This window comes from Pseudophryne corroboree, chromosome 11 (assembly GCF_028390025.1).
Source record: "Pseudophryne corroboree isolate aPseCor3 chromosome 11, aPseCor3.hap2, whole genome shotgun sequence".
NCBI classification, from domain to species: Eukaryota; Metazoa; Chordata; class Amphibia; order Anura; family Myobatrachidae; genus Pseudophryne; species Pseudophryne corroboree.
Genome location: NC_086454.1, coordinates 294,834,860 through 294,859,752, shown reverse-complemented (window position 1 = coordinate 294,859,752; position 24,893 = coordinate 294,834,860). Strand labels below are relative to the sequence as shown.

General features: G+C 50.6%; 1 protein-coding gene across 3 annotated transcripts in view; it reads right to left on the bottom strand.

Annotated features, from left to right (window-relative positions):
- PMFBP1 (polyamine modulated factor 1 binding protein 1) overlaps window positions 1-24,893 on the bottom strand; it is a 326,347-nt gene that overhangs the window by 282,954 nt on the left and 18,500 nt on the right. For all 3 annotated transcript variants that reach the window (XM_063945469.1, XM_063945471.1, XM_063945470.1), the window contains one exon: window positions 9,812-9,945. In XM_063945469.1, the coding sequence (XP_063801539.1) occupies window positions 9,812-9,841 (30 nt within the window). In that variant the 5' untranslated portion in view covers window positions 9,842-9,945. The remainder of the gene's footprint in view (window positions 1-9,811; window positions 9,946-24,893) is intronic.

Here is a 24,893-nt window from a genome sequence, read left to right as displayed (position 1 = left end):
GTAAAAATATGGCGGGGGCCCATGCATATATACAGTGCCCAGCTGTATAAAAAAAACGATGCAGATCACTCATCTCAACTAACTCTCCATAGCAGACTCCTGTGTGAACCACTTTGTAAGCGCTGCGCAACCTCTACAAGCCTACCCTTCACAATCCATCAGAACTAATTAATCCTTGGGGTATATGTCCTAAAGAGCGGGTCTCTAGAAGTGAAGATGTTGCCCAAAGCAACAAATCAGATTCTACTTATTTATCTAGCACCTTCTAGAAGATAATAGCTAGAATCTGACTGGTTGCTATGGGAGACATCTCCACTTCTATAAACCTGCACTTTAGTAAATATACCCCCTAGTCTCCAACAAAGGATCTTACCCAGCTGAAAGGGGAGGGGGAGCCCTCACACGAGGAGGGCTGGGCAGTGATAACAGAAAACATTGCCAGTAGTTATCTTTGTGGTACATCTACACAAGACATGTATAAGCATTTAGCAGAGTTTTCCTTCCCCAAACCCAGCATGCTGATTGGTGAATGGCCAGAACCACCCACCAATCACTGTGCAGACTGCAAGGCCACCCCTGACAAACAGGAAGAGGATGCTGCCCTAACACAACTTTTCCTAATAGCATTATTAGTGAGCCCATTGGGAACCCAGGGCCTGATTCGGAGATGGACGCCAATGGAGTTGCAGCTGCATCTGTGCGAAAATATGCAAATGTAATAGAAGCCAACGGGATTTGTATTGAGGTGCCCCACCGGAACACGTCAGCCAATCGCCGACCATCTAAGTAGACCTGTGGCCACGGAGGAAGTAAGACGCAGAAGACATTTCTACCATTTACTGAATCGCAGTCGTAAGCAGTAACGTGCCCCCAAAATGATTCGGATCATGTGCCTGCATTTGTGGCACCACTCCCCCAAACGGACCATAGCTGTCAGTCACTTTATGAGTAAATCAACACATGCAATTAGCGTTAGGCTGCAATTACAGTTAAGGCTAATTTTAAGCTAAATAGAATTGTTGCAGTTCTGACAGGCATTCCTGGGCAGCGACAGTGGGGTGGCTCGAGTCGGCGGCATGCTGGTGTCAGGGACTGCGTCAGACGTTTCTCTGAGCCCAGTGGCCAAATTCTGATGGGCATTCTGAGAATCTATAGAGCTCGTCAAAAGTCGGATGGTGCAGCCAATGCCCGTTCAATGGTGCCCCTTTGTGTGCACCGGGGCGGGTCACAGGTGCAGCCGGTAGGTGTCTCAATAGACAGCCCATCAGCTGCAGCATTAGCATAATTTCCCAGTAGCGGCTAATCTGGCCTATTGTATGTAAGGTTGTACAACAGGAAGAGCAGATGAAAAGTGTTAGGAACACCTTCCGAGAGCTGATTGGCATGTACAACACTTAAGGTGGGTACACACTAGACCATGTGCCACATCGCCTAGAATAACTCCTCCCGGACCAGGAGGCCAAACATACTGTGCGATATCGCACAGTGACGTCGTGCCGCAGCTGGTCTGTACATGCGGCTTTGGACGATGAGTCCAAATTGAGCTGCGTGTATGGCCAACACCGAGGATCGTTAACGACTCGCGCCGCGCATCGGAGGTCGTCAGCTACATACACCCTGAGCGATACAGAAAACTATATCACTCAGGAGGGGGAAAATGAGCGATATTTACTATATCACCAAGTGTGTATGCACCTTAAGTCCACTTATGCAGAGATCACGGCATCTGCTGCCTAGTTCTTACATATAGGATCCCCTTGTTGAAATGGAAACAAACAGTGTACCCCAGATAACATACAGTCACGCCAGGTGTCAACCACAGCATAAGGAAATAATATTATCTGTAACAGCATAAAAGCTATTGAATAGAAGATACGAGTCCAGACGGAACGGCGCCCGAATTCGGCGGCGGTGCAGGATGCCGTCTAAACTTGGATGTTTTTTAAAGAAGCAATCACTTACAAAGGCACAACCATGCCTTGTAAATGATTACCCCTTTAAAAAAAAACGGCATCCTGCACGGCCGCCATTACATCCGGCCCTTCATTGAGCTTTCTACTGTAGGAGGGAGAGAAGACTGTTGAAAGGTGGGAGATATGTAATCAATGCAGCTTCTTATTGGACAACAGCAGCAACCAATCATAAGCCACAATCAGTACACATCTCTCATCCCAGGACACAAACTCCTAATAATGGCCCTGACAGAATCAATTTGATGATACGGTAAATGCGGCTAGAATAAAACCGCAATTTAGACCGGTGTGTGGCGTCATCTCCTGACAGGCCCAAGTGGAGTAACAAAGGGGGACATTTACTAACCTGTGATAAGAGCAGAGAAGTGAGCCAGTGAAGAAGTGGCCCCATCAACCAATCAGCAGCGCTGTATCATTTTATATTATGCAAATTATAGTTGCAACTTCAGTGCTGATTGGTTGCCATGGGCACTTCTCCACTGGCTCACTTCTCCGCTCTTATCACTGCTTAGTAAATGTCCCCCTTAGTCACTTCGAATTGATGGCCACCCACCTCTATGGGCAGAGTGAACAGATTGCTATGGGTTTGGACTGCGTAAAGCTATCTCTCATAAAACCTGTATTCTTTAAACAACGAAAAAGGTATCTACATAACAGTGCCTACAACAACTGTACAATAGACCTTAATGACTTTCTACATTAAATATTCTGAGAAAGACCAATGATTGTTCCCGAGACTCCTGACCTCTAGGAAACTCATTCTTGATTCCCCATTTTCCACACGATTGATTTACAGTTACGGCCACACCCTCCCCCATTCTCGCCTTCCAATCCCTCTCACACAATCTATGTGCCCTGACTTTTTCCTAGGTATTCCTTTCTCTGATCTTGTTGGTTTATACCGTACTAGCCAGAGGCGGATTTAGATCTCATGGGGCCCTAAGCAAGACACTGATTTGGGGCTCCTCTTCCTCAAACAATCCATAACATTATATTTTCATTCCTGATATATTCCCCTTACATTATTTGTAATTTTTCCTCCTTATATTCTACTTGTTAAAACTTTAAACATTATTAGCATCACAAACATTAAAAAGGTACATAAAAACACAGTGCAAACATAATATTTAATTATCACCACACAGCAGGAGGCGAAATTCACATTATGTCACATACTATGAGCCGAAATTCACATTACACCACATGGTATGAGTAAAAATGCATATTATGCCACACACTATAAGCGAAAAATAGGATTTTAATACCTACCGGTAAATCCTTTTCTCCTAGTCCGTAGAGGATGCTGGGGACTCCAAAAGGACCATGGGGTATAGACGGGATCCGCAGGAGACATGGGTACACTATAAGACTTTGAATGGGTGTGAACTGGCTCCTCCCTCTATGCCCCTCCTCCAGACCTCAGTTATAGGAACTGTGCCCAGGGAGACGGACATTTCGAGGAAAAGGATTTCTGTTACACTAAAGGTGAGATACATACCAGCTCACACCACAAAACACCGTACAACTGGATCACCAGGAAAACCAGAGAACAGTATGAACGAAAAACTGCAACAAGCTGAAGATAACCGATACACAACCTTTGTGTAACCGAAAACAGCAACTAACAATACAACTGCAAGTAACAGTCCGCACTGGGATGGGCGCCCAGCATCCTCTACGGACTAGGAGAAAAGGATTTACCGGTAGGTATTAAAATCCTATTTTCTCTTACGTCCTAGAGGATGCTGGGGACTCCAAAAGGACCATGGGGTCTATACCAAAGCTCCAGACCGGGCGGGAGAGTGCAGATGACTCTGCAGCACCGACTGAGCAAACATGAGGTCCTCATCAGCCAGGGTATCAAACTTGTAGAACCTAGCAAAAGTGTTTGAACCCGACCACGTAGCTGCTCGGCAAAGTTGAAGTGCCGAGACTCCTCGGGCAGCCGCCCAAGATGAGCCCACCTTCCTGGTAGAATGGGCCTTCACTGACTTCGGCAACGGCAATCCAGCCGTAGAATGAGCCTGCTGGATCGTATTACAAATCCAGCGTGCAATAGTCTGCTTGGAAGCAGGATTTCCAATCTTGTTGGAAGCATACAGGACAAACAGAGCCTCCGTTTTCCTAACAAGAGCCGTTCTGGCGACATAAATTTTCAAAGCTCTCACGACATCGAGAGATTTTGGTACCGCCACGGCATCCGTAGCCACAGGCACCACAATAGGTTGATTTATGTGAAACGAAGAAACCACCTTCGGCAGAAATTGTTGACAAGTCCTCAATTCCGCTCTATCCGCATGGAAAATCAAATATGCGCTCTTGTGAGACAAAGCCGCCAATTCCGACACCCGTCTGGCGGACGCCAAGGCTAAAAGCATGACAACTTTCCAAGTGAGAAATTTCAACTGAACCTTTCGCAAAGGTTCAAACCAGTGAGACATAAGAAATTGTAACACCACGTCAATATCCCACGGTGCCACGGTTGGCACAAACGGAGGATGGATATGCAGCACTCCCGTCACGAAAGTCTGAACTTCAGGAAGGACGGCCAATTATTTTTGAAAGAAAATAGACAAAGCCGAAATCTGCACTTTGATGGAACCCAAATTCAGGCCTGCATCCACGCCTGCCTGCAAAAAATGGAGGAAACGACCCAGCTGAAACTCCTCTGCAGGAGCCTTCTTGGCTTCACACCACGACACATATTTTCTCCAAATACGGTGATAATGCTTCGCCGTGACCTCCTTTCTAGCCTTAAGGAAAGTGGGGATGACTTCCCCAGGAATACCCTTTCGAGCTAGGATTTGGCGTTCAACCTCCACGCCGTCAAACGCAGCCGCGGTAAGTCTTGAAATACACATGGTCCCTGCAGTAACAGGTCCTCTCTGAGAGGAAGCGGCCAAGGATCTTCTATGAGCAATTCCTGAAGATCTGGAAACCAGGCCCTCCGTGGCCAATCTGGAACGACGAGTACTGCCGGAACCCTTGTTCGACTTATGATCCACAACACTTTTGGAATGAGAGGAAGTGGAGGAAAACACATACACCGACTGAAACACCCACAGAGTTACCAGGGCATCCACTGCACTGGCTTGGGGGTCCCTTGACCTGGAACAATACCTCGGAAGATTCTTGTTGAGGCGAGACGCCATCATGTCTATTTGAGGAATTCCCCAACGCCTTGTCACTTCTGCAAATACCTCTTGATGAAGAGCCTACTCTCCTGGATGGAGATCGTGTCTGCTGAGGAAGTTTGCTTCCCAGTTGTCCACGCCCAGAAGGAAGACTGCTGACAGAGCGCTCACGTGCTTTTCCGCCCCCGGGGGAGAACCCTTGTGGCCTCCACCATCGCCGCTCTGCTCTTTGTTCCGCCCTGGCGGTTTACGCACGCTACCGCTGTTACGTTGTCCGACTGAACCAGAACAGGTAGACCTCGAAGCAGGTGTTCCGCTTGCAGAAGGCCGTTGTAGATGGCTCTTCCGGTTGCAGAATCTCCTTGACCATGCATTGGATTTCCAGAGCTTTTTCAGCTGGAAGAAACACTCTTTGCAGTTCCGTGTCCAGGATCATGCCCAAGAAAGGCAGCCCAGTTGGCGGAATCAACTGAGACTTTGGCAAATTTAGAATCCAACCATGATGTTGCAGAACAGTCAGGGAGAGTTCCACATTTCTTAGCAACTGCTCCTTCGATCTCGCCTTTATCAGGAGATCGTCCAAGTACGGGATAATTGTGACACCTTGCTTGCGTAGGAGCACCATCATTTCCGCCATTACTTTGGTGAAGACCCTCGGGGCTGTGGAAAGCCCAAACGGCAACGTCTGAAATTGGTAATGATAATCCTGCACCGCAAATCTCAGGAAAGCTTGATGTGGAGGATATATCGGGACGTGTAAGTAGGCATCTTTTATGTCGACTGAAGCCATAAAATCCCCCCCTTCCAAACTGGAGATCACTGCATCTTGAACTTGAAAGTTTTCAAATACAGATTGAGGGAGTTTAGGTTCAGGATCGGTCTGACACTCTGTTGACACAGCTTTTGTATCGCAGCACTCACTACTTCCCTTTCTGGGATAGAAACTGGCAAGGCTGATTTGAAAAATCGGAGAGGGGGCACCTCCTGAAACTCCAGTTTGTACCCTTGGGACACTATGTCTAACACCCAAGGATCTAGGCCCTAGACCTGACTGAAGAGTCTGAGATGAGCCCCCACCGGCACGGACTCCCGTAGGGGAGCCGCAGCGTCATGCGGTGGACTTGGCAGAAGCCGAGGAGGACTTCTGGTCCTGGGAGCCTGGTGCAGCAGGCGACCTTTTTCCCCTTCCTCTACCTTTAGAGGCAAGGAAGGACGACCCTCTTCCTTTTTTGTATTTAGTAGGCCGAAAGGACTGCATCTGATAATGGGGTGCCTTTTTCTGTTGTGCAGGAACATAAGGAAGAAAGGATGACTTACCCGCGGTAGCCGTAGACACCAGGTCAGCGAGGCCGTCACCAAACAAGATACTACCTTTATATGGGAGCGCTTCCATAGCTTTCTTAGAGTCGGCATCAGCATTCCATTGATGAATCCACAGCGCTCTCCTGGCCGAGACTGCCATGGCATTGGCCCTTGTTCCCAAGAGGCCAATATCCCTCGCCACCTCCTTTAGGTAAGCTGCAGCGTTCCTGATATAACCGAGAGTAAGTAGTCAGATGCCAAATTATCAGCCCACTTAACAATAGCACTACTCACCCATGCAGACGCCACAGCCGGTCTGAGGAGTGCACCCGTAGTGACATAAATGGCCTTTAATGTCGTTTCCTGCTTACGATCCGCAGGATCCTTGAGGGCAGCAGTGGCGGGAGACGGAAGCGCCACCTTCTTGGACAGTCGTGACAGAGCTTTGTCCACATTGGGAGATGACTCCCACTTTTCCCTGTCTTCAGAGGGGAAAGGATATGCCATAAAAATTTTCTTGGGAATCTGCCACCTTTTATCAGGCGATTCCCAAGCGTTTTCACAAAGAGCGTTCAGTTCATGAGAGGGAGGAAACGTCACCTCAGGCTTTTTTCCCTTATACAAACAAACCCTGGTATCTGGAACAGCAGGCACTTCAGAAATATGTTAAACATCTTTAATAGCCATAATCATGTACTGAATACTATTAACCAATTTCGGATGTAAACTGGCCTCACTAAAGTCGACACTGGAGTCAGAGTCCGTGTCAGTATTTGTGACCCTGAGGGGACCTGTACCTGGGACAAGGCATCCTCCATGGATTTTCTCCATGTTTGTATCAGAGAATCAGATTTATCCAGCCTTTTAGACAATAACACCACATTTGCATTCAATGTACTCAACATATTCACCCAATCAGCAGTCGGCGGTGCTGACAGAGTTACTCCCAAATCGTTCTCTGCGCCCCCAGTAACTTCCTCCGGGGAGGAGCACCCAGCCTCAGACATGTCGACACACCGTACCGACACCCACCCACTCACACTGGCTATAGGCGACAGACCCACAGGGAAGCCTGTTAGAGAAACACAGAGGGAGCATACCAGCTCACACCCCAGCGCCCATACAATACTGAAAAATAATATATGTACTTGATCAGGAGAGTGGAGGTCCGGTCCAGCGTCTCTGCAAGTCTGTGAAGAGAGAAAATGGCGCTGGTGAGCTGTGAGGGCTAAGACACGCCCCCACCTCGGCGCGCTGTAGACCCGCTCAATTTTCAAATATTTATACTGGCGGGGGCTTATATTTAATGCCTAGGCACTTATAATATGTCTCTTTAGCCAGTTTTTTGCCTCAGTAACATGCTGCCCAGGGCGCACCCCCTGCGCCCTGCACCCTGTAAGTGCCGTTGGAAGTATGTGTGGGAGCATGGGGCGCAGCGCGACCGCTGCGCTGTACCTCGTTACTGAAGTCTTCTTTCTTCTATATACTCACCCGGCTTCTTTCTTCTGGCTTCTGTGAGGGGGGTGACGGCGCAGCTCCGGGAAACACGCAGCTAGGCGCACCAAGTGATTGAACCCTCTGGAGCTAATGGTGTCCAGTAGCCTAAGAAGCAGAGCCTTTAACTCAGAAGAAGTAGGTCTGACTTCTCTCCCCTCACTCCCACGAAGCAGAGAGCCTGTAGCCAGCAGGTCTCCCTGAAAATAAAAAACCTAAAACTCAGGAGAGCTCCCCTAGTGTGTTTCCAGTCTCTCTGGGCACAGAATCTAACTGAGGTCTGGAGGAGGGGCATAGAGGGAGGAGCCAGTTCACACCCATTCAAAGTCTTATAGTGTGCCCATGTCTCCTGCGGATCCCGTCTATACCCCATGGTCCTTTTGGAGTCCCCAGCATCCTCTAGGACGTAAGAGAAATATACATTATGCCACACAGTATGAGCCAAAAATTCACATTACGCCACATGGTATTTGCCGAAATTCACAATACGCCACATGATATGAGTCAAAATGCATATTATGCCACACACTATAAGCCAAAATATACATTACGCCACACAGTATGTATGAGCCGAAATTCATATTACACCATACGTGAGTAAAAATTTGTATTATGCACCATAGTATGAGCTGAAATATACATTATGCCAGTCCACCCTTCCACAGCACCCACGCCCCCCCTCCCCCCCACACACACATACACTGATTGCCTGCCACTGCCAGTACTGCTGGAGGTGAGGGTGAGGCCAACAATCAGCATGTGTGTGGGGGAGAAGGGGGCATGGGTGCCTGCCAGAGGCACACTGTCACCCTCCGGCCGATTGCACCCCCCACTGGCTGGCACACTCCCCCGGCCCCCATCAACAAGCAGGAAGGGTGAGGAACTGAGGATCGATCATCGTCCCCTTAGCTCCCCCCCCCCCTCCCGCAGCAACTTTAAAGACAGCCGGCCTGCAGCCACGATACTCGCTGAGCAGCTTCTGCCAGTGAGTCACACTCTTCTCCCTCCGTTTGGCCGCGGCTCACGGTGACCTCTCCTCTCTCCTATGGCTGGGCACTGCAGCGGCTCGCCTCTCTAGTCTCTCATGATTTCCGTGCTGCCACTGCGGTGCTCGTCCGTCACATGGAGGAGAGGAGGCGGTGGCTGCACTGTGGGCGTGAGCTGGCGCTGGTCGCAGCGGCAGCTGTCCAATCAGCGTGTGATGCCAGCATGCTGACAGTCTGCTGGGGCCGGGCCAGCTCAGAGATGCATGAAAACAAAAAAAACTTCTGCAGCCGCTATGCAATCCGTGCCCGCAGCCAGACCCCCAGAAACTCACGGGGCTCTAAGCGCATGCCTGGTTTGTCTAGCGGCAAATCCGCCCCTGGTACTAGCTACTTGTAATGGTCTGCTTTACCCACTTACTGTTACAGTCAGGGGCGGATTGGCCATAGGGCTCAACAGGAAGATTCCTGGTAGGCGAATGCGCCTGTGGGGCCTGTTTTGTGAGTTGTTATGTGGCCCCACCCCCCACATGACAGGCAGCCCACTGCACTCAGTACACTGCATTGTCCTAATTCATTCTGTTATTCCATCTCTGCAGTACAGCACAATCCAGTGATGCTGTCATGGCTACACGGTGTGTTATGCCCCTTGTGCTGCCAATGTCAGGCCACTTCTACAAAATTTCATAGGGCCACTTTTAGTTCCCAATCCGCCCCTGGTCTCAGACACAACTGCAGCAAAAGATGCACGGAAGGCCCAGTTGCATACAATCAGACCGCACCGCCATTAGGACTGCTACCATAAATTTCCAGGGCTGGTTTTCCATCCCAATCCGCCCCTGGATACAGTACATAAAATGTTTAACAAAATAGAAACTTTGACAAAGATTCCAGAAATGTGACAAGTGGATGATTTCACACTGACCTCTAAGTCATCGTGCCTTCTGATATCCATGGCATTTATCCTCCGGAGCAATGTATCGTAGCTGTGATAATCCCTACAATTCCCCTGGTTGCGGCCTGGGTTCCGGTGGTCTCCAATCACTGGCTTCTCATCAGCTGCAACATTAATACACCAAAATGACACATGCAGCCAACATGAATGGCTTAGTGAATATAAATATTAAAAATGCAAAGCCCCCCAAACTGTGTAGAGAGCACACTGCTAAAACAGAACATGGGCGAGTAAACCTGTATATAGGGGGTCATTCCGAGTTGTTCGCTCGCAAGCTGCTTTTAGCAGCTTTGCACACGCTAAGCCGCCGCCTACTGGGAGTGAATCTTAGCTTATCAAAATTGCGAACGAAAGATTCGCAATATTGCGAAAAGACTTCTCTGTGCAGTTTCTGAGTAGCTCGAGACTTACTCTGCCAGTGCGTTCAGTTCAGTGCTTGTCGTTCCTGGTTTGACGTCACAAACACACCCAGCGTTCGCCCAGACACTCCTCCATTTCTCCAGCCACTCCCGCGTTTTTCCCAGAAACGGTAGCGTTTTTTCACACACTCCCATAAAACGGACAGTTTCCGCCCAGAAACACCCACTTCCTGTCAATCGCATTACGATCACCAGAACGAAGAAAAAACCTTGTAATGCCGTGAGTAAAAAACCTAACTACATAGCAAATTTACTTGGCGCAGTCGCACTGCGGACATTGCGCATGCGCGACTAATCGCTCCGTTGCGAGAAAAAAATAATGAGCTAACAACTCGGATTGATCCCGATAGTGAATTACAGGGTTTTAATACCTATCTGTAAATCCTTTTCTCTTAGTCCATAGAGGATGCTGGGGTCACCATAGAACCATGGGGTATAGACGGGATCCGCAGGAGACATGGGCACTTTAAGACTTTGAAAGGGTGTGAACTGGCTCCTCCCTCTATGCCCCTCCTCCAGACTCAGTTATAGGAACTGTGCCCAGGGAGACGGACATTTCGAGGAAAAGGATTTATTGTTAAACTAAGGTGAGAGATTCATACCAGCTCACACCTCAAGCATGCCGCACAACATGGCATTCAACAGAACACAAGCCAACGGCATGAACAATTGCAGCAACATGCTGACAATAAACGTAACACAACATGTGTGTAGCCACAAGTAATAACTGCAGATACAGTACGCACTGGGACGGGCGCCCAGCATCCTCTACGGACTAAGAGAAAAGGATTTACCGGTAGGTATTAAAATCCTAATTTCTCATACGTCCTATAGGATGCTGGGGTCACCATAGAACCATGGGGTTATACCAAAGCTCTAGAACGGGCGGGAGAGTGCGGATGACTCTGCAGCACCGATTGACCGTGTCACGAACCTCGGGCAGCGGCGACCGCGCTTGTCCCTGCGGGTGGCCTGGTCTGCCCGGCGCCTCTCTTCCCCTGTCAGTCTCCGGCTTCAGCGGCGGGTCGGCGCTGCTCTCCGGCGGCTTCCCGGAAGCAAGGGCGCCGCCATCACAAGCAAGGGCAAGGAGGCGGAGCAGGTCTGACGTCACCTGCCTGCTCCGCCAATCAGGCTAGGGCGGGGAATTTAAAATCAGATACCAGGCAGAGATCCGATGCCTGAGTATCTTCGTTTCTCCTGTGGAAGCTATGATCCAGAGCTCCCTCGTCCCTGCAAGCATCCTGTGCTTCCAAGCATCCTGTCCCTGCAAGCATCCTGTGCTTCCAAGCATCCTGTCCCTGCAAGCATCCTGTGCTTCCAAGCATCCTGTCCCTGCAAGCATCCTGTGCTTCCAAGCATCCTGTCCCTGCAAGCATCCTGTGCTTCCAAGCATCCTGTCCCTGCAAGCATCCTGTGCTTCCAAGCATCCTGTCCCTGCAAGCATCCTGTGCTTCCAAGCATCCTGTGCCTACAAGCAACCTGTGCTTCCAAGCATCCTGTGCCTACAAGCAACCTGTGCTTCCAAGCACCTCCGTGCCTCCAAGCACCTCCGTGCCTCCAAGCACCTCGTGCCTCCAAGCACCTCGTGCCTCCAAGCACCTCCGCGCCTCAAGCACCTCCGTGCCTCCAGTTACCTCCGTGCCTCCAGTTACCTCCGTGCCTCCAGTTACCTCCGTGCCTCCAAGCACCTCCGTGCCTCCAAGCACCTCGTGCCTCCAAGCACCCCGTGCCTCCAAGCACCTCCGCGCCTCAAAGCACCTCCGTGCCTCCAGTTACCTCCGTGTCTCCAAGCACCTCGTGCCTCCAAGCACCTCGTCCCTCCAAACACCTCGGTGTCTCCAAACACCTCCGTGCCTCCAAGCACCTCCGTGCCTCCAAACACCTCCGTGCCTCCAAGGGTCTCCCAGCACTCCCTGTACTCCCAGTACCTCAGTGCCTTCAATACCACAGTGTCTCCAATATCTCAGTACCCCAGCCTTCATTATTTCTACAAGTCTTGTCTTACAGGAGACCTACAAGAATTCCTCTGGGCCTCCCGCCTGCCGTCTTAGTTCTGCATGAGGAAGACCTACATCCGGCCATCTCTACTACGACCCAGTGGCGGTTCCTCTTCCCGGTCATCGGAAGAAGCCCCGAGTCCACAACACTCCCAAACCAGGTCAGTGATAGTATACTCAGGCCTCATGGACTCGGGGGATCGGAACACGGACTCTAGTGCCATCCAGAACCTGGCTTCTCGAGTGCAAAGTCAGGAAGCAGCACAAGGTCAGGTGATGCAGTACCTCCAGCAGTTGTCCGGGCGTCTGGATCAGATTCAGGCGTCTCTGGCCTCAGTAATTCCGGCTCCTGTTCCAGCAGTCGCACCAGTTGCCGTTGCCAGCAATGTTCAACCATCGGCCGGTGTCACTCCACGCCTTCAGTTGCCTACTCCGTCCCGCTATAATGGGAATCCCAAAAATTGTCGTGGTTTCTTGAACCAGTGCGAGGTACATTTCGAGCTACTTGCACACAACTTTCCTACAGACCGGTCCAAGGTAGCATATATTATTTCTCTGTTGGAAGGTTCTGCTTTGGATTGGGTGTCTCCATTATGGGAACGATCTGATCCCATGGTTTCCAACTACACCAACTTCATCTCGTCCTTTCGAAGGATTTTCGACGAGCCCGGCAGAATGACCACTGCTTCTTCCGATTTGCTCCGTGTTCGGCAGGGCGCCCGTTCCGTGGGCCAGTACGTGGTTCATTTCCAGACCATTGCTTCCGAACTACGCTGGAATAATGATGCCCTGAGAGCTGCCTTCTGGAACGGTCTTTCCGACCGGCTGAAAGACGAGCTGGTTACTAGAGATCTGCCGGATCCATTAGAAGATTTGATTTCCCTTTGCGTCAAGGTGGATCTTCGGATGCAGGAGCGTGGAAGAGAACGTAACCGTTCGGATCGTTCCAGGTTCCGGAATCCTACTCCTAGGCCGGTGGCCTCACCTAGCTCAGATGAGCCCATGCAAATTAACCGCTCCCGACTGTCTCCGGAAGAACGACAGCGTCGTCGTGAGGGTAAACTCTGCCTTTACTGTGGAGCCGCAGATCATTTTCTTAAATCTTGTAAAGTCCGTCCGGGAAACGGGCAGACCTAGCTTGTTCCGGAGGAGTCAAGCTGGGAGTTACGACAAAAGCTTCTCCAACTTCGGACTGCTTGCTTCCAGTAACTCTAGTCTCCAATTCAGTCTCCAGGTCTTGTGAAGCCCTATTGGATTCCGGAGCTGCAGGGAACTTCGTTTCTTCCTTCTGTGCCCAAAGTTTGGGTTTAAAGTTACGGCCTATCGAGCGGCCAATTTCACTGACGGCTATCAACGGGACTAGAATTTCCAAAGGTCTCATAATGTGGCGCACGGGGCCAGTTAAGCTGCGGGTCGGGGCTCTACATCAGGAAGATTTGGAACTCTTGGTAATCCCAGAAATGCCCCATGATCTGGTTCTTGGAATGCCTTGGCTGAAAAGTCATAACCCCCACATCGATTGGAAGTCGTCACAAATTCTGTCCTGGAGTTCCTTTTGTCACACTAATTGTCTTACTCCTGTTTGTCCGCTCCGTGTTACCTCCAAAACGGATGAAGAGCACATTCCGGAGGCATATCAAGGGTACAAGGACGTATTTTCGGAACAAGCTGCTGACCTGTTACCACCTCACAGGCCTTGGGACTGCCCTATTGACCTTGTCCCAGGGAAGACGCCACCTCGTGGTCGCACATATCCTCTGTCTCTTCCCGAGACTCAAGCCATGTCGGAGTATATTAAGTCCAATATGCTCAAGGGATTCATTCGCCCCTCTTCCTCCCCTGCTGGTGCAGGCTTCTTTTTCGTGAAGAAAAAGGACGGGGGGTTGAGACCATGCATCGACTACCGCGGCCTAAACGACATTACTATTAAGAATAAATACCCCTTGCCACTAATCACAGAGTTATTTGATAGGGTTCGTGGTGCCCGCATTTTTTCAAAACTCGACTTGAGAGGAGCTTATAATCTTATACGCATCCGAGAGGGGGATGAATGGAAGACTGCCTTTAATACCCGAGATGGGCATTACGAATACTTGGTGATGCCGTTTGGTCTTAGTAATGCTCCCGCGGTTTTCCAGGGATTCGTCAACGAAATCTTTCGTGATATGCTGTATCAGAGCGTTGTGGTATATCTGGACGACATACTGATTTTTTCCAAGAATCTTGTCGAACACAGGACTCAAGTCAAAGAGGTGCTACACCGTTTACAAGAGAATCATCTCTACGCCAAGCTTTCCAAATGTACCTTTGAAGTAACATCTATTCCGTTCCTCGGTTATGTCATCTCGGGGACGGAGCTTCGCATGGATCCGGAAAAGTTGTCGGCCATTCGTGATTGGACTCAGCCTCTTTCCCTGAAAGCAATACAAAGGTTCCTGGGCTTTGCGAACTACTACAGGAAATTCATTAAAGGTTTCTCCACCATTGTTGCACCCATTACTGCCCTGACGAGAAAGGGTTCTAACCCTAGTTTGTGGCCTCCGGAAGCCATTGTAGCTTTTTCTCGCTTAAAGTTAGCTTTCACGACGGCTCCAGTTCTCCAACAACCAAATTTCGAGGAACCCTTCTTCTTAGAAGTTGATGCATCTTCAGTCGGGGTGGGGGCTGTCCTCTCCCAGCATTCCTCTGATAAGAAATTACATCCGTGTGGCTTCCACTCTCGTAAATTCTCTCCAGCCGAACGAAATTACTCTATTGGAGACCAGGAACTCTTGGCAATCAAATCTGCCTTGGAAGAATGGAGATATCTTCTAGAAGGGGCTAAACATGTGTTTACCATCTACACGGATCACAAGAATTTACTGTACATCAAATCCGCACAATGTTTGAATCCTCGCCAGGCGAGATGGGCACTTTTCTTTTCCCGATTCTCGTTCATTATCAAGTACCGTGCCGGGACTCTCAATATTAAAGCAGATGCGCTTTCCCGTTCACAGGTTCCCACAGACGAGGATGAACCTCCGGAGCGGGGTTTAATTCTGAATCCAGTTTCTGTCTCTGCTGCTTTAACTACTCCAGCTCCTCCTCCTGGAAGAATGTCCGTACCAGCTAGATTCCGCCCAGGAATACTACGGTGGGTCCATAACTCCAAGTTTTCCGGTCATCCCGGCGCTCAGAAGATGTACAAGTTTCTGCAAAGGTCTTACTGGTGGAACACCATGAGGAAGGATGTACAAGATTGCGTTAATTCATGTCCCCAATGTACACAACATAAATCTCCTCGTCTGCCTCCTGCAGGGTTACTTCGTCCTCTGCCTATCCCTGTGAGACCCTGGACTCACATTTCCATGGACTTCATCACTGACTTGCCCTGTTCCAAGGGTTGCAACACCGTTTGGGTTATCGTTGACCGTTTTTCGAAGATGGCACACTTTGTGCCCTTGACTGGTCTTCCGACAGCACCGAAACTGGCTCTATTGTTTATCCGAGAACATTTTCGTTTGCATGGGTTGCCACAAGAGATTGTTTCTGACCGTGGAGTACAGTTCACCGCCAGGTTTTGGAAAGCCCTTTGTTCAACTCTACACATTAAACTTAAGTTTTCGTCGGCTTATCATCCCCAAACAAATGGACAAACGGAACGAGTCAATCAAGATCTAGAGACTTTTCTTCGGTTGTATCTCTCTCCTTCACAGGACAACTGGGTGGAGTTGTTGCCTTGGGCGGAGTTTGCCCATAACCATTTGTTTCATTCTTCCACTGGGGAATCACCATTTTTCGTCAACTACGGGTTCCATCCCCGTGTTCCGGAATTTCCAAGCCTTCCGATAATAGAGGTTCCTGCTGTAGCGTCCACTCTACGACACTTTGGACAAATTTGGAGAAAGGTTCATGCTAATCTTAAGCAGGTTTCTGTTCGGTACAAGTTCTTTGCAGATAAGAAACGGCAAGCCGCACCTCAATATAAAGTTGGGGACAGGGTATGGCTGTCCACACGGAATCTCCGGTTGAAGGTGCCCACCATGAAATTCGCTCCAAGGTTCATCGGTCCTTACCCTGTGCTACAAGTCTTAAATCCTGTGGTCTGTAAACTGGGTTTGCCTGCCCATCTTCGCATACCTAACGCCTTCCATGTTTCTCTACTCCGTCCCCTCATACTGAATCGATTCCACTCAGCACTCCCAAGGCCAACGTCCGTAGTGGCAGAAGCTGGAGCGGAGTTTGAAATCAAAGCTATTCTGGACTCTCGTTATCTTCATAAAAAATTACAGTACTTGGTGGACTGGAAGGGTTATGGACCTGAGGAGAGAAGTTGGATTGGGGCTACTGAAGTAACGGCTCCTCGTCTGATTCGGATCTTCCACTCCAGACATCCGACTAAGCCCGGGAAGTGTCCAGGGGCCACTCCTGGAGGAGGGGGTACTGTCACGAACCTCGGGCAGCGGCGACCGCGCTTGTCCCTGCGGGTGGCCTGGTCTGCCCGGCGCCTCTCTTCCCCTGTCAGTCTCCGGCTTCAGCGGCGGGTCGGCGCTGCTCTCCGGCGGCTTCCCGGAAGCAAGGGCGCCGCCATCACAAGCAAGGGCAAGGAGGCGGAGCAGGTCTGACGTCACCTGCCTGCTCCGCCAATCAGGCTAGGGCGGGGAATTTAAAATCAGATACCAGGCAGAGATCCGATGCCTGAGTATCTTCGTTTCTCCTGTGGAAGCTATGATCCAGAGCTCCCTCGTCCCTGCAAGCATCCTGTGCTTCCAAGCATCCTGTCCCTGCAAGCATCCTGTGCTTCCAAGCATCCTGTCCCTGCAAGCATCCTGTGCTTCCAAGCATCCTGTCCCTGCAAGCATCCTGTGCTTCCAAGCATCCTGTCCCTGCAAGCATCCTGTGCTTCCAAGCATCCTGTCCCTGCAAGCATCCTGTGCTTCCAAGCATCCTGTCCCTGCAAGCATCCTGTGCTTCCAAGCATCCTGTGCCTACAAGCAACCTGTGCTTCCAAGCATCCTGTGCCTACAAGCAACCTGTGCTTCCAAGCACCTCCGTGCCTCCAAGCACCTCCGTGCCTCCAAGCACCTCGTGCCTCCAAGCACCTCGTGCCTCCAAGCACCTCCGCGCCTCAAGCACCTCCGTGCCTCCAGTTACCTCCGTGCCTCCAGTTACCTCCGTGCCTCCAGTTACCTCCGTGCCTCCAAGCACCTCCGTGCCTCCAAGCACCTCGTGCCTCCAAGCACCCCGTGCCTCCAAGCACCTCCGCGCCTCAAAGCACCTCCGTGCCTCCAGTTACCTCCGTGTCTCCAAGCACCTCGTGCCTCCAAGCACCTCGTCCCTCCAAACACCTCGGTGTCTCCAAACACCTCCGTGCCTCCAAGCACCTCCGTGCCTCCAAACACCTCCGTGCCTCCAAGGGTCTCCCAGCACTCCCTGTACTCCCAGTACCTCAGTGCCTTCAATACCACAGTGTCTCCAATATCTCAGTACCCCAGCCTTCATTATTTCTACAAGTCTTGTCTTACAGGAGACCTACAAGAATTCCTCTGGGCCTCCCGCCTGCCGTCTTAGTTCTGCATGAGGAAGACCTACATCCGGCCATCTCTACTACGACCCAGTGGCGGTTCCTCTTCCCGGTCATCGGAAGAAGCCCCGAGTCCACAACACTCCCAAACCAGGTCAGTGATAGACCGAACTTAAGGTCTTCATCGGCCAAGGTGTCAAACTTGTAGAACTTTGCAAATGTGTTTGACCCCGACCACGTAGCTGCTCGGCAAAGTTGCAATGCCGAGACCCGCCGGGCAGCCGCCCAGGATGAGCCCACCTTTCTAGTAGAATGGGCCTTCACCGATTCCGGTAACGGCAATCCAGCCGTGGAATGAGCATGCTGAATCGTGTTACAGATCCAGTGTGCAATGGTCTGCTTGGAAGCAGGACACCCAACCTTGTTGGGAGCATACAGGACAAACAGAGCCTCTGTTTTCCTAATCTGAGCCGTCCTGGCGACATAAATCTTCAAAGCTCTGACCACATCCAGAGATCTTGACTCAGCGAAGGCGTCAGTAGCCACAGGCACCACAATAGGTTGGTTCATGTGGAAAGAGGAAACCACCTTCGGTAGAAATTGTTGACGTGTCCTCAATTCAGCTCTATCTTCATGGAAGATCAAATAAGGGCTCTTGTGAGACAAGGCCGCCAACTTAGACACCCGCCTTGCAGATGCCAAGGCCAACAGCATGACCACTTTCCAAGTGAGGAATTTCAACTCCACCTTCTGTAAAGGTTCAAACCAATGTGATTGAAGGAACTGCAACACCACATTAAGATCCCATGGTGCCACTGGAGGCACATATGGAGGTTGTATGTGCAACACGCCTTTCACGAAAGTCTGAACTTCTGGAAGGGAGGCCAATTGTTTCTGAAAGAAAACCGATAAGGCCGAAATCTACCTTAATTGAGCACAGTTTTAGGCCCGCATCCACACCTGCTTGTAGAAAATGGAGAAAACGTCCTAGCCGAAACTCTTCCATAGGAGCTCCCTTGGATTCACACCAAGAAACATATTTTCTCCAAATACGGTGGTAATGTTTAGACGTTACCCCTTTTCTGGCCTGAATAAGTGTGGGAATGACTTCACTGGGAATACCCTTACAGGCTAGGATTTTGCGCTCAACTGCCATGCCGTCAAACGTAGCCGCGGTAAGTCCTGATACACACACAGCCCCTGTTGTAACAGGTCCTCGCACAGAGGAAGAGGCCAGGGATCTCCTATGAGTAATTCCTGAAGATCTGGATACCAAGCCCTCCTTGGCCAGTCTGGTACAATGAGGATCGCCCGGATCCTTGTTCCTCTTATGATCTTTAGAACTTTTGGAATGAGAGGAAGTGGAGGGAATACATACACCGACTGGGTTGGCGTCACCAGAGCATCCACTGCAATTGCTTGAGGGTCCCTTGACCTGGAACAATATCTCTGAAGCTTCTTGTTGAGACGAGATGCCATCATGTCTACTTGAGGAACTCCCCAATGACCTGTCACCTCTGCAAAGACTTCTTGGTGGAGACCCCACTCTCCTGGATGGAGATCGTGTCTGCTGAGGAACTCTGCTTCCCAGTTGTCCACTCCTGGAATGAAGATCGCTGACAGAGTGCTTGTATGCTTTTCCGCCCAACCGAAAATTCTTGTGGCTTCTGCCATTGCCGCTCTGCTTTAGTTTCGCCCTGACGGTTTATGTACGCTACTGCCGTTACATTGTCTGACTGGATCAGTACAGGCAGATCTCGAAGAAGATGTTCCGCTTGCAGAAGGCCGTTGTAAATGGCCCTTAACTCCAGAACATTTATGTGGAGACAAGTTTCCTGACTTGACCATCTTCCTTGGAAGTTTTCTCCCATTGTGACTGTCCCACAGCCTCTGAGGCTTGCATCCGTGGTCACTAGGATCCAGTCCTGTATCCCGAACCTGTACCCCTCTAGGAGGTGAGAGCTGTGCAGCCACCACAGGAGTGATACCCTGGTCTTGGAAGACAGGATTATCCTCTGGTGCATGTGTAGGTGGGACCCGGACCACTTGTCCAACAGGTCCCACTGGAACACTCTGGCATGGAACCTGCCAAACCGAATGGCCTCGTAGGCCGCAACCATCTTCCCCAGCAACCGAATGCATTGATGGATTGACACTCTTGCTGGTTTCAGAATTTGTTTGACCAGACTGAATTTCCAGAGCCTTTTCCACTGGAAGAAAGACTCTTTGTAGTTCTGTGTCCAATATCATTCCCAAAAATGACAACCGCGTCGTCGGAATCAACTGTGATTTTGGCAAGTTTAGGAGCCAACCATGTTGCTGAAGAACTGTCAGGGAGAGTGCAACATTTTGCACCAACTGGTCCCTGGATCTCGCCTTTATCAGGAGATCGTCCAAGTACGGGATAATCGTGACTCCTTGCTTGCGAAGGAGAACCATCATCTCCGCCATCACTTTGGTCTGTCCACGGCTCCGAGGATTTTCACCAAACGGCAACGTTTGAAATTGGTAATGACAATCCTGTATTGCAAACCTCAGGTAAGCCTGATGCGGAGGATAAATGGGAACATGTAAGTAGGCATCCTTTATGTCCACCAACACCATAAAATCCCCTTCCTCCAGACTGGAGATCACTGCTCGGAGAGACTCCATCTTGAATTTGAATTTCTTTAGGAAGAAATTTAGGGATTTCAGGTTGAGGATTGGTCTGTCCGAGACGTCCGGCTTCGGGACCACAAACAGGCTCGAATAAAAACCTTCTCCCTGTTGTGATTGGGGAACCCTGACGATAACTTGATTTTGACACAATTTTTGTGCGTCGCAAACTACCTCCCTGTCTGGAAGAGAAGCTGGTAAGGCCGATTTGAAAAAACGGCGAGGGGGAATGTCTTGAAACTCCAGCTTGTACCCTTGGGATACTAATTGTAGAACCCATGGGTCTAGGTCCGAACTAAACCAAAACTGACTGAAGAGTTTGAGACGTGCCCCCACCGGTGCGGACTCCCGCATAGGAGCCCCAACGTCATGCGGTGGAATTGGCAGAAGCCTGGGAGGACTTCTGCTCCTGGGAGCCTGACAAGGCTGGTGATCTTTTACCTCTTCCTCTAGTAGCAAGGAAGAAAGAATCTCGGCCCTTTCTGTATTTATTGGGCCGAAAGGACTGCATCTGATAGTGGTGCTTTTTCTTTTGTTGTGGAGGAACATAAGGCAAAAAAGATGACTTACCCGCGTTAGCTGTAGATACCAAATCATCAAGGCCGTCGCCAAATAAGGCCTTACCCTTATATGGTAGAGATTCCATACTTTTCTTGGAATCAGCATCAGCATTCCATTGGTGAATCCACAACGCTCGTCTAGCTGACACTGCCATGGCATTGGCCTTTGATCCCAAAAGACCAATATCTCTCGCAGCTTCCTTAAGGTATGCTGCAGCATCCTTGATATAACCCAGTGTCAAGAAGATGCTATCCCTATCTAGGGTATCTATTTCAGAAGACAAGTTGTCTGCCCACTTTTCGATAGCACTACTTACCCACGCAGACGCAATGACAGGTCTGAATAGCGTACCTGTGGTCACATAAATGGACTTTAATGTAGTTTCTTGTTTACGATCCGCAGGATCCTTAAGAGCCGCCGTGTCAGGTGACGGGAGAGCCACCTTTTTAGACAAACGTGACAGGGCCTTGTCCACAGCGAGGGGTGACTCACACTTTTCCCTATCCGCCGAGGGAAACGGATAAGCTACCGTAATTCTGTTGGGAATCTGAAACTTTTTGTCAGGACCTTCCCAGATTTTTTCAAATAGCGTGTTCAGTTCATGAGAGGGAGGAAACGTTATCTCAGGTTTCCTTTCCTTATACATACAGACCCTTTTATCAGGGACAGCCGGGTCCTCAGTGATATGTAATACCTCTTTAACCGCCACAATCATGTACTGAATGCTTTTTGCCAATTTTGGATCTAATCTGGAATCGCTGTAGTCGATACTGGAATCAGAGTCCGTGTCGGTAGCAGTGTCTGCCAACTGGGCCAACGTACGTTTTTGTGACCCTGAGGAAACCTGACTTTGCAATAACATATCTTCCACAGATTTCTTCCATGCCTGGGTCTGAGACTCAGACTTATCCAACCTCTTACTAATAAGAGCCACATTAGCATTCAAGGCGTTCAACACATTCACCCAATCAGGCGTTGGCGGTGTCGACATGTTCACCCCCACTTCCTTTTGTGTCCCTAATACAGCCTCCTCCTGGGAAGAGCCTTCAGCCTCAGACATGTCGACAGACGTGCACCAAACACCCACAGACACACCGGGCATACAGGGGACAGACCCACAGTAAAGCCTGTCAGAGACACACAGAAGGGATTTGCCAGTTCACACCCCAGCGCTCAATCAGCGGTTCTGAAGCGCCCAATAAATGCCCCAGACCCTCAGCGCTTATATTATAAAGTATATTGCACCAAATTAGCCAGTGCCCCCCCCGTTTTGCACCCTGATACTTGTCAGTGTGAAGGAAGGACCAGCGTCTCTGCAGCCTGATGGGGAGAAAATGGCGCCGAGTGAGCTGTGAGGACGAAGCTCCGCCCCTTTAATGGCGCGCTTCTGTCCCGCTTCTTTTACTATATGATTATACTGGCGGGGGTTAGGACAGTGCCTCGGCACTAGTGTCCCCTCTTGCCAGTGACCACTGAGGATTTATTAGCTGCCCAGGGCGCCCTTCCCCCCCCTGCACCCTGTAGTGCTGTGTGTATGTGGGAGCTTGGCGCGCAGCGTCCGCGCGCTGTGCGGTACCTCAGAGAATGCCGTCACTGAAGTCTTCTTTTCTTCTGCTGCTCACCTGTCTTCTGACTTCTGGCTCTGTAAGGGGGTGACGGCCGGCTGCGGGAGTGAGCATCTAGGCGTACCCAGCTATCAGCACCCTCAGGAGCTAATGGTGTCCTGTAGCCAGAAGCAGAGCCCTTGAACTCACTGGAAGTGGGTCATACTTCTCTCTCCTAAGTCCCACGAAGCAGGGAGACTGTTGCCAGCAGCCTCCCTGAACATAAATAACCTAACAAAAGTCTTTTTCAGAGAAACTCAGTAGAGCTCCCTGTAGTGCGTCCAGTCTCACTGGGCACAATTCTAAAACTGGAGTCTGGAGGAGGGGCATAGAGGTAGGAGCCAGTTTACACCCTTTCAAAGAATCAAAGTGCCCATGTCTCCTGCGGGTCCCGGCTATACCCCATGGTTCTATGGTAACCCCAGCATCCTCTAGGACATATGAGAAAAAGGAAGTAAAGGAATGTCATTTACCCTACAAATCAATGAATGGAATGTATCTGACTGCCCGATGTATGTCACAATTGCCAAGCCAGAGATGGTGTCACCTCTATTGCTGCAGACACAGCCAGCCCCAGGCATAGGCATTCTACGCAAACGCCTAGGACATCTGGAATGCCTAGGGGCGTCCAAAGCCTAAGACCAGCCCACCAATCCACCATCACCACCAGCAAAATGTATTCACATAGGAAAAGTATTTATTTTCTTAAACTGTCTGTGGCCGGTGCAGGAAGTCTGTGTATCGGCAGCCGATCTGACCATCGTGATCAGCGTGCAGGGATGCGAGAGCATGGTGTGGGCGGAGCGGGAACTGGCGGGGGCAGGCTTCAACAGTGATGGAGTACACTGCTGCGGCTGCCATCCCTTCTCTCTCTCCTCACACTGCAGCCTGCGGGCCAATGGAGAAATGGTAGAGGAGCCAATAGAAGCGCCGATAATGTATCCTACCAGGCCTCAGTGTATATGTAACCATGTCCCCCCCTAGTGTGTGTGCCCTCTTGTACCGTCCCAGGCCCCAGTGTGTATGTAACCATACCCCCCACCCCAAGCTACAGTATGTGTTATGTCATCTTGTACCGTCCCAGGCCCCTGTGTGTATGTCACTATGCCCCCACAGGCCCCACTGTGTGTGTCACCATGTCCCCAAAGGCCCCACTGTGTGTGTCACCATGCCTCCAAAGGCCCCACTGTGTGTGTCACCATGTCCCCAAAGGCCCCACTGTGTGTGTCACCATGCCTCCAAAGGCCCCACTGTGTGTGTCACCATGCCCCCCCTCAGTGCCCTGTGTGTGTGTCACCATGCCCCCCACCCCACACAAGCTACAGTAAGTGTAATCTTGTACCATCCCAGGTCCCCGCGTGTATGTCACCATGCCCCCCACCCCTCCAGGCCCCAGTGTGTATGTCTCACCATGCCCCCCCCTCCTCCTCCTGTGTGTATGTCACCATACCCCCCCTCCTCCTGTGTCCCCCCCCCTCCTCCTCCTGTGTGTATGTCACCATACCCCCACCTCCCAGGCCACAGTGTGTATGTCACCATATTACACCCCCCAGGCTCCAGTGTGTATGTCACCATGTCCCCCCCTCCTCCTGTGTGTATGTCACCATGCCCCCCACCCCTCCTGTGTGTAGGTCACCATACCCCCACCTCCCAGGCCACAATGTGTATGTCACCATACCCCCACCCCTCCTCCTGTGTGTATGTCACCATACCCCCACCTCCCAGGCCACAGTGTGTATGTCACCATATTACACCCCCCAGGCTCCAGTGTGTATGTCACCATGTCTCCCCCTCCTCCTGTGTGTATGTCACCATATTACACCTCCCAGGCCACAGTGTGTATGTCACCATACCCCCACCCCTCCTCCTGTGTGTATGTCACCATACCCCCACCTCCCAGGCCACAGTGTGTATGTCACCATATTACACCACCCAGGCTCCAGTGTGTATGTCACCATGCCCGCCCCCCCTAAGGTATATGTGTCACCATATCCCTCCCCTGGTCCTAGTATGTGTCACCCTATTCCTTTCAGGCCCCAGCTCGACACCCATTTGAGTGGTGTGGCTGTACGGGATGGGAAAAAGACCGATCTGGCATGGGACCTCCGGCCACATAAATATGGAATCCAACACCAGTCCACAGACAAGACCTTTGCCAGCAGTGAGCAGAGGTAAGCAGTCAGCACAATCTGCTCACACACACCCATACCTCTGGAGCTTCCACGAGGAGGCACGTTCCCTGGACTAGGTGGCACCAGCCAAAATCTTGGCAAGGGCACCAAATTGGTTAGGGCTAGCTCTGGTTGCAAAGAT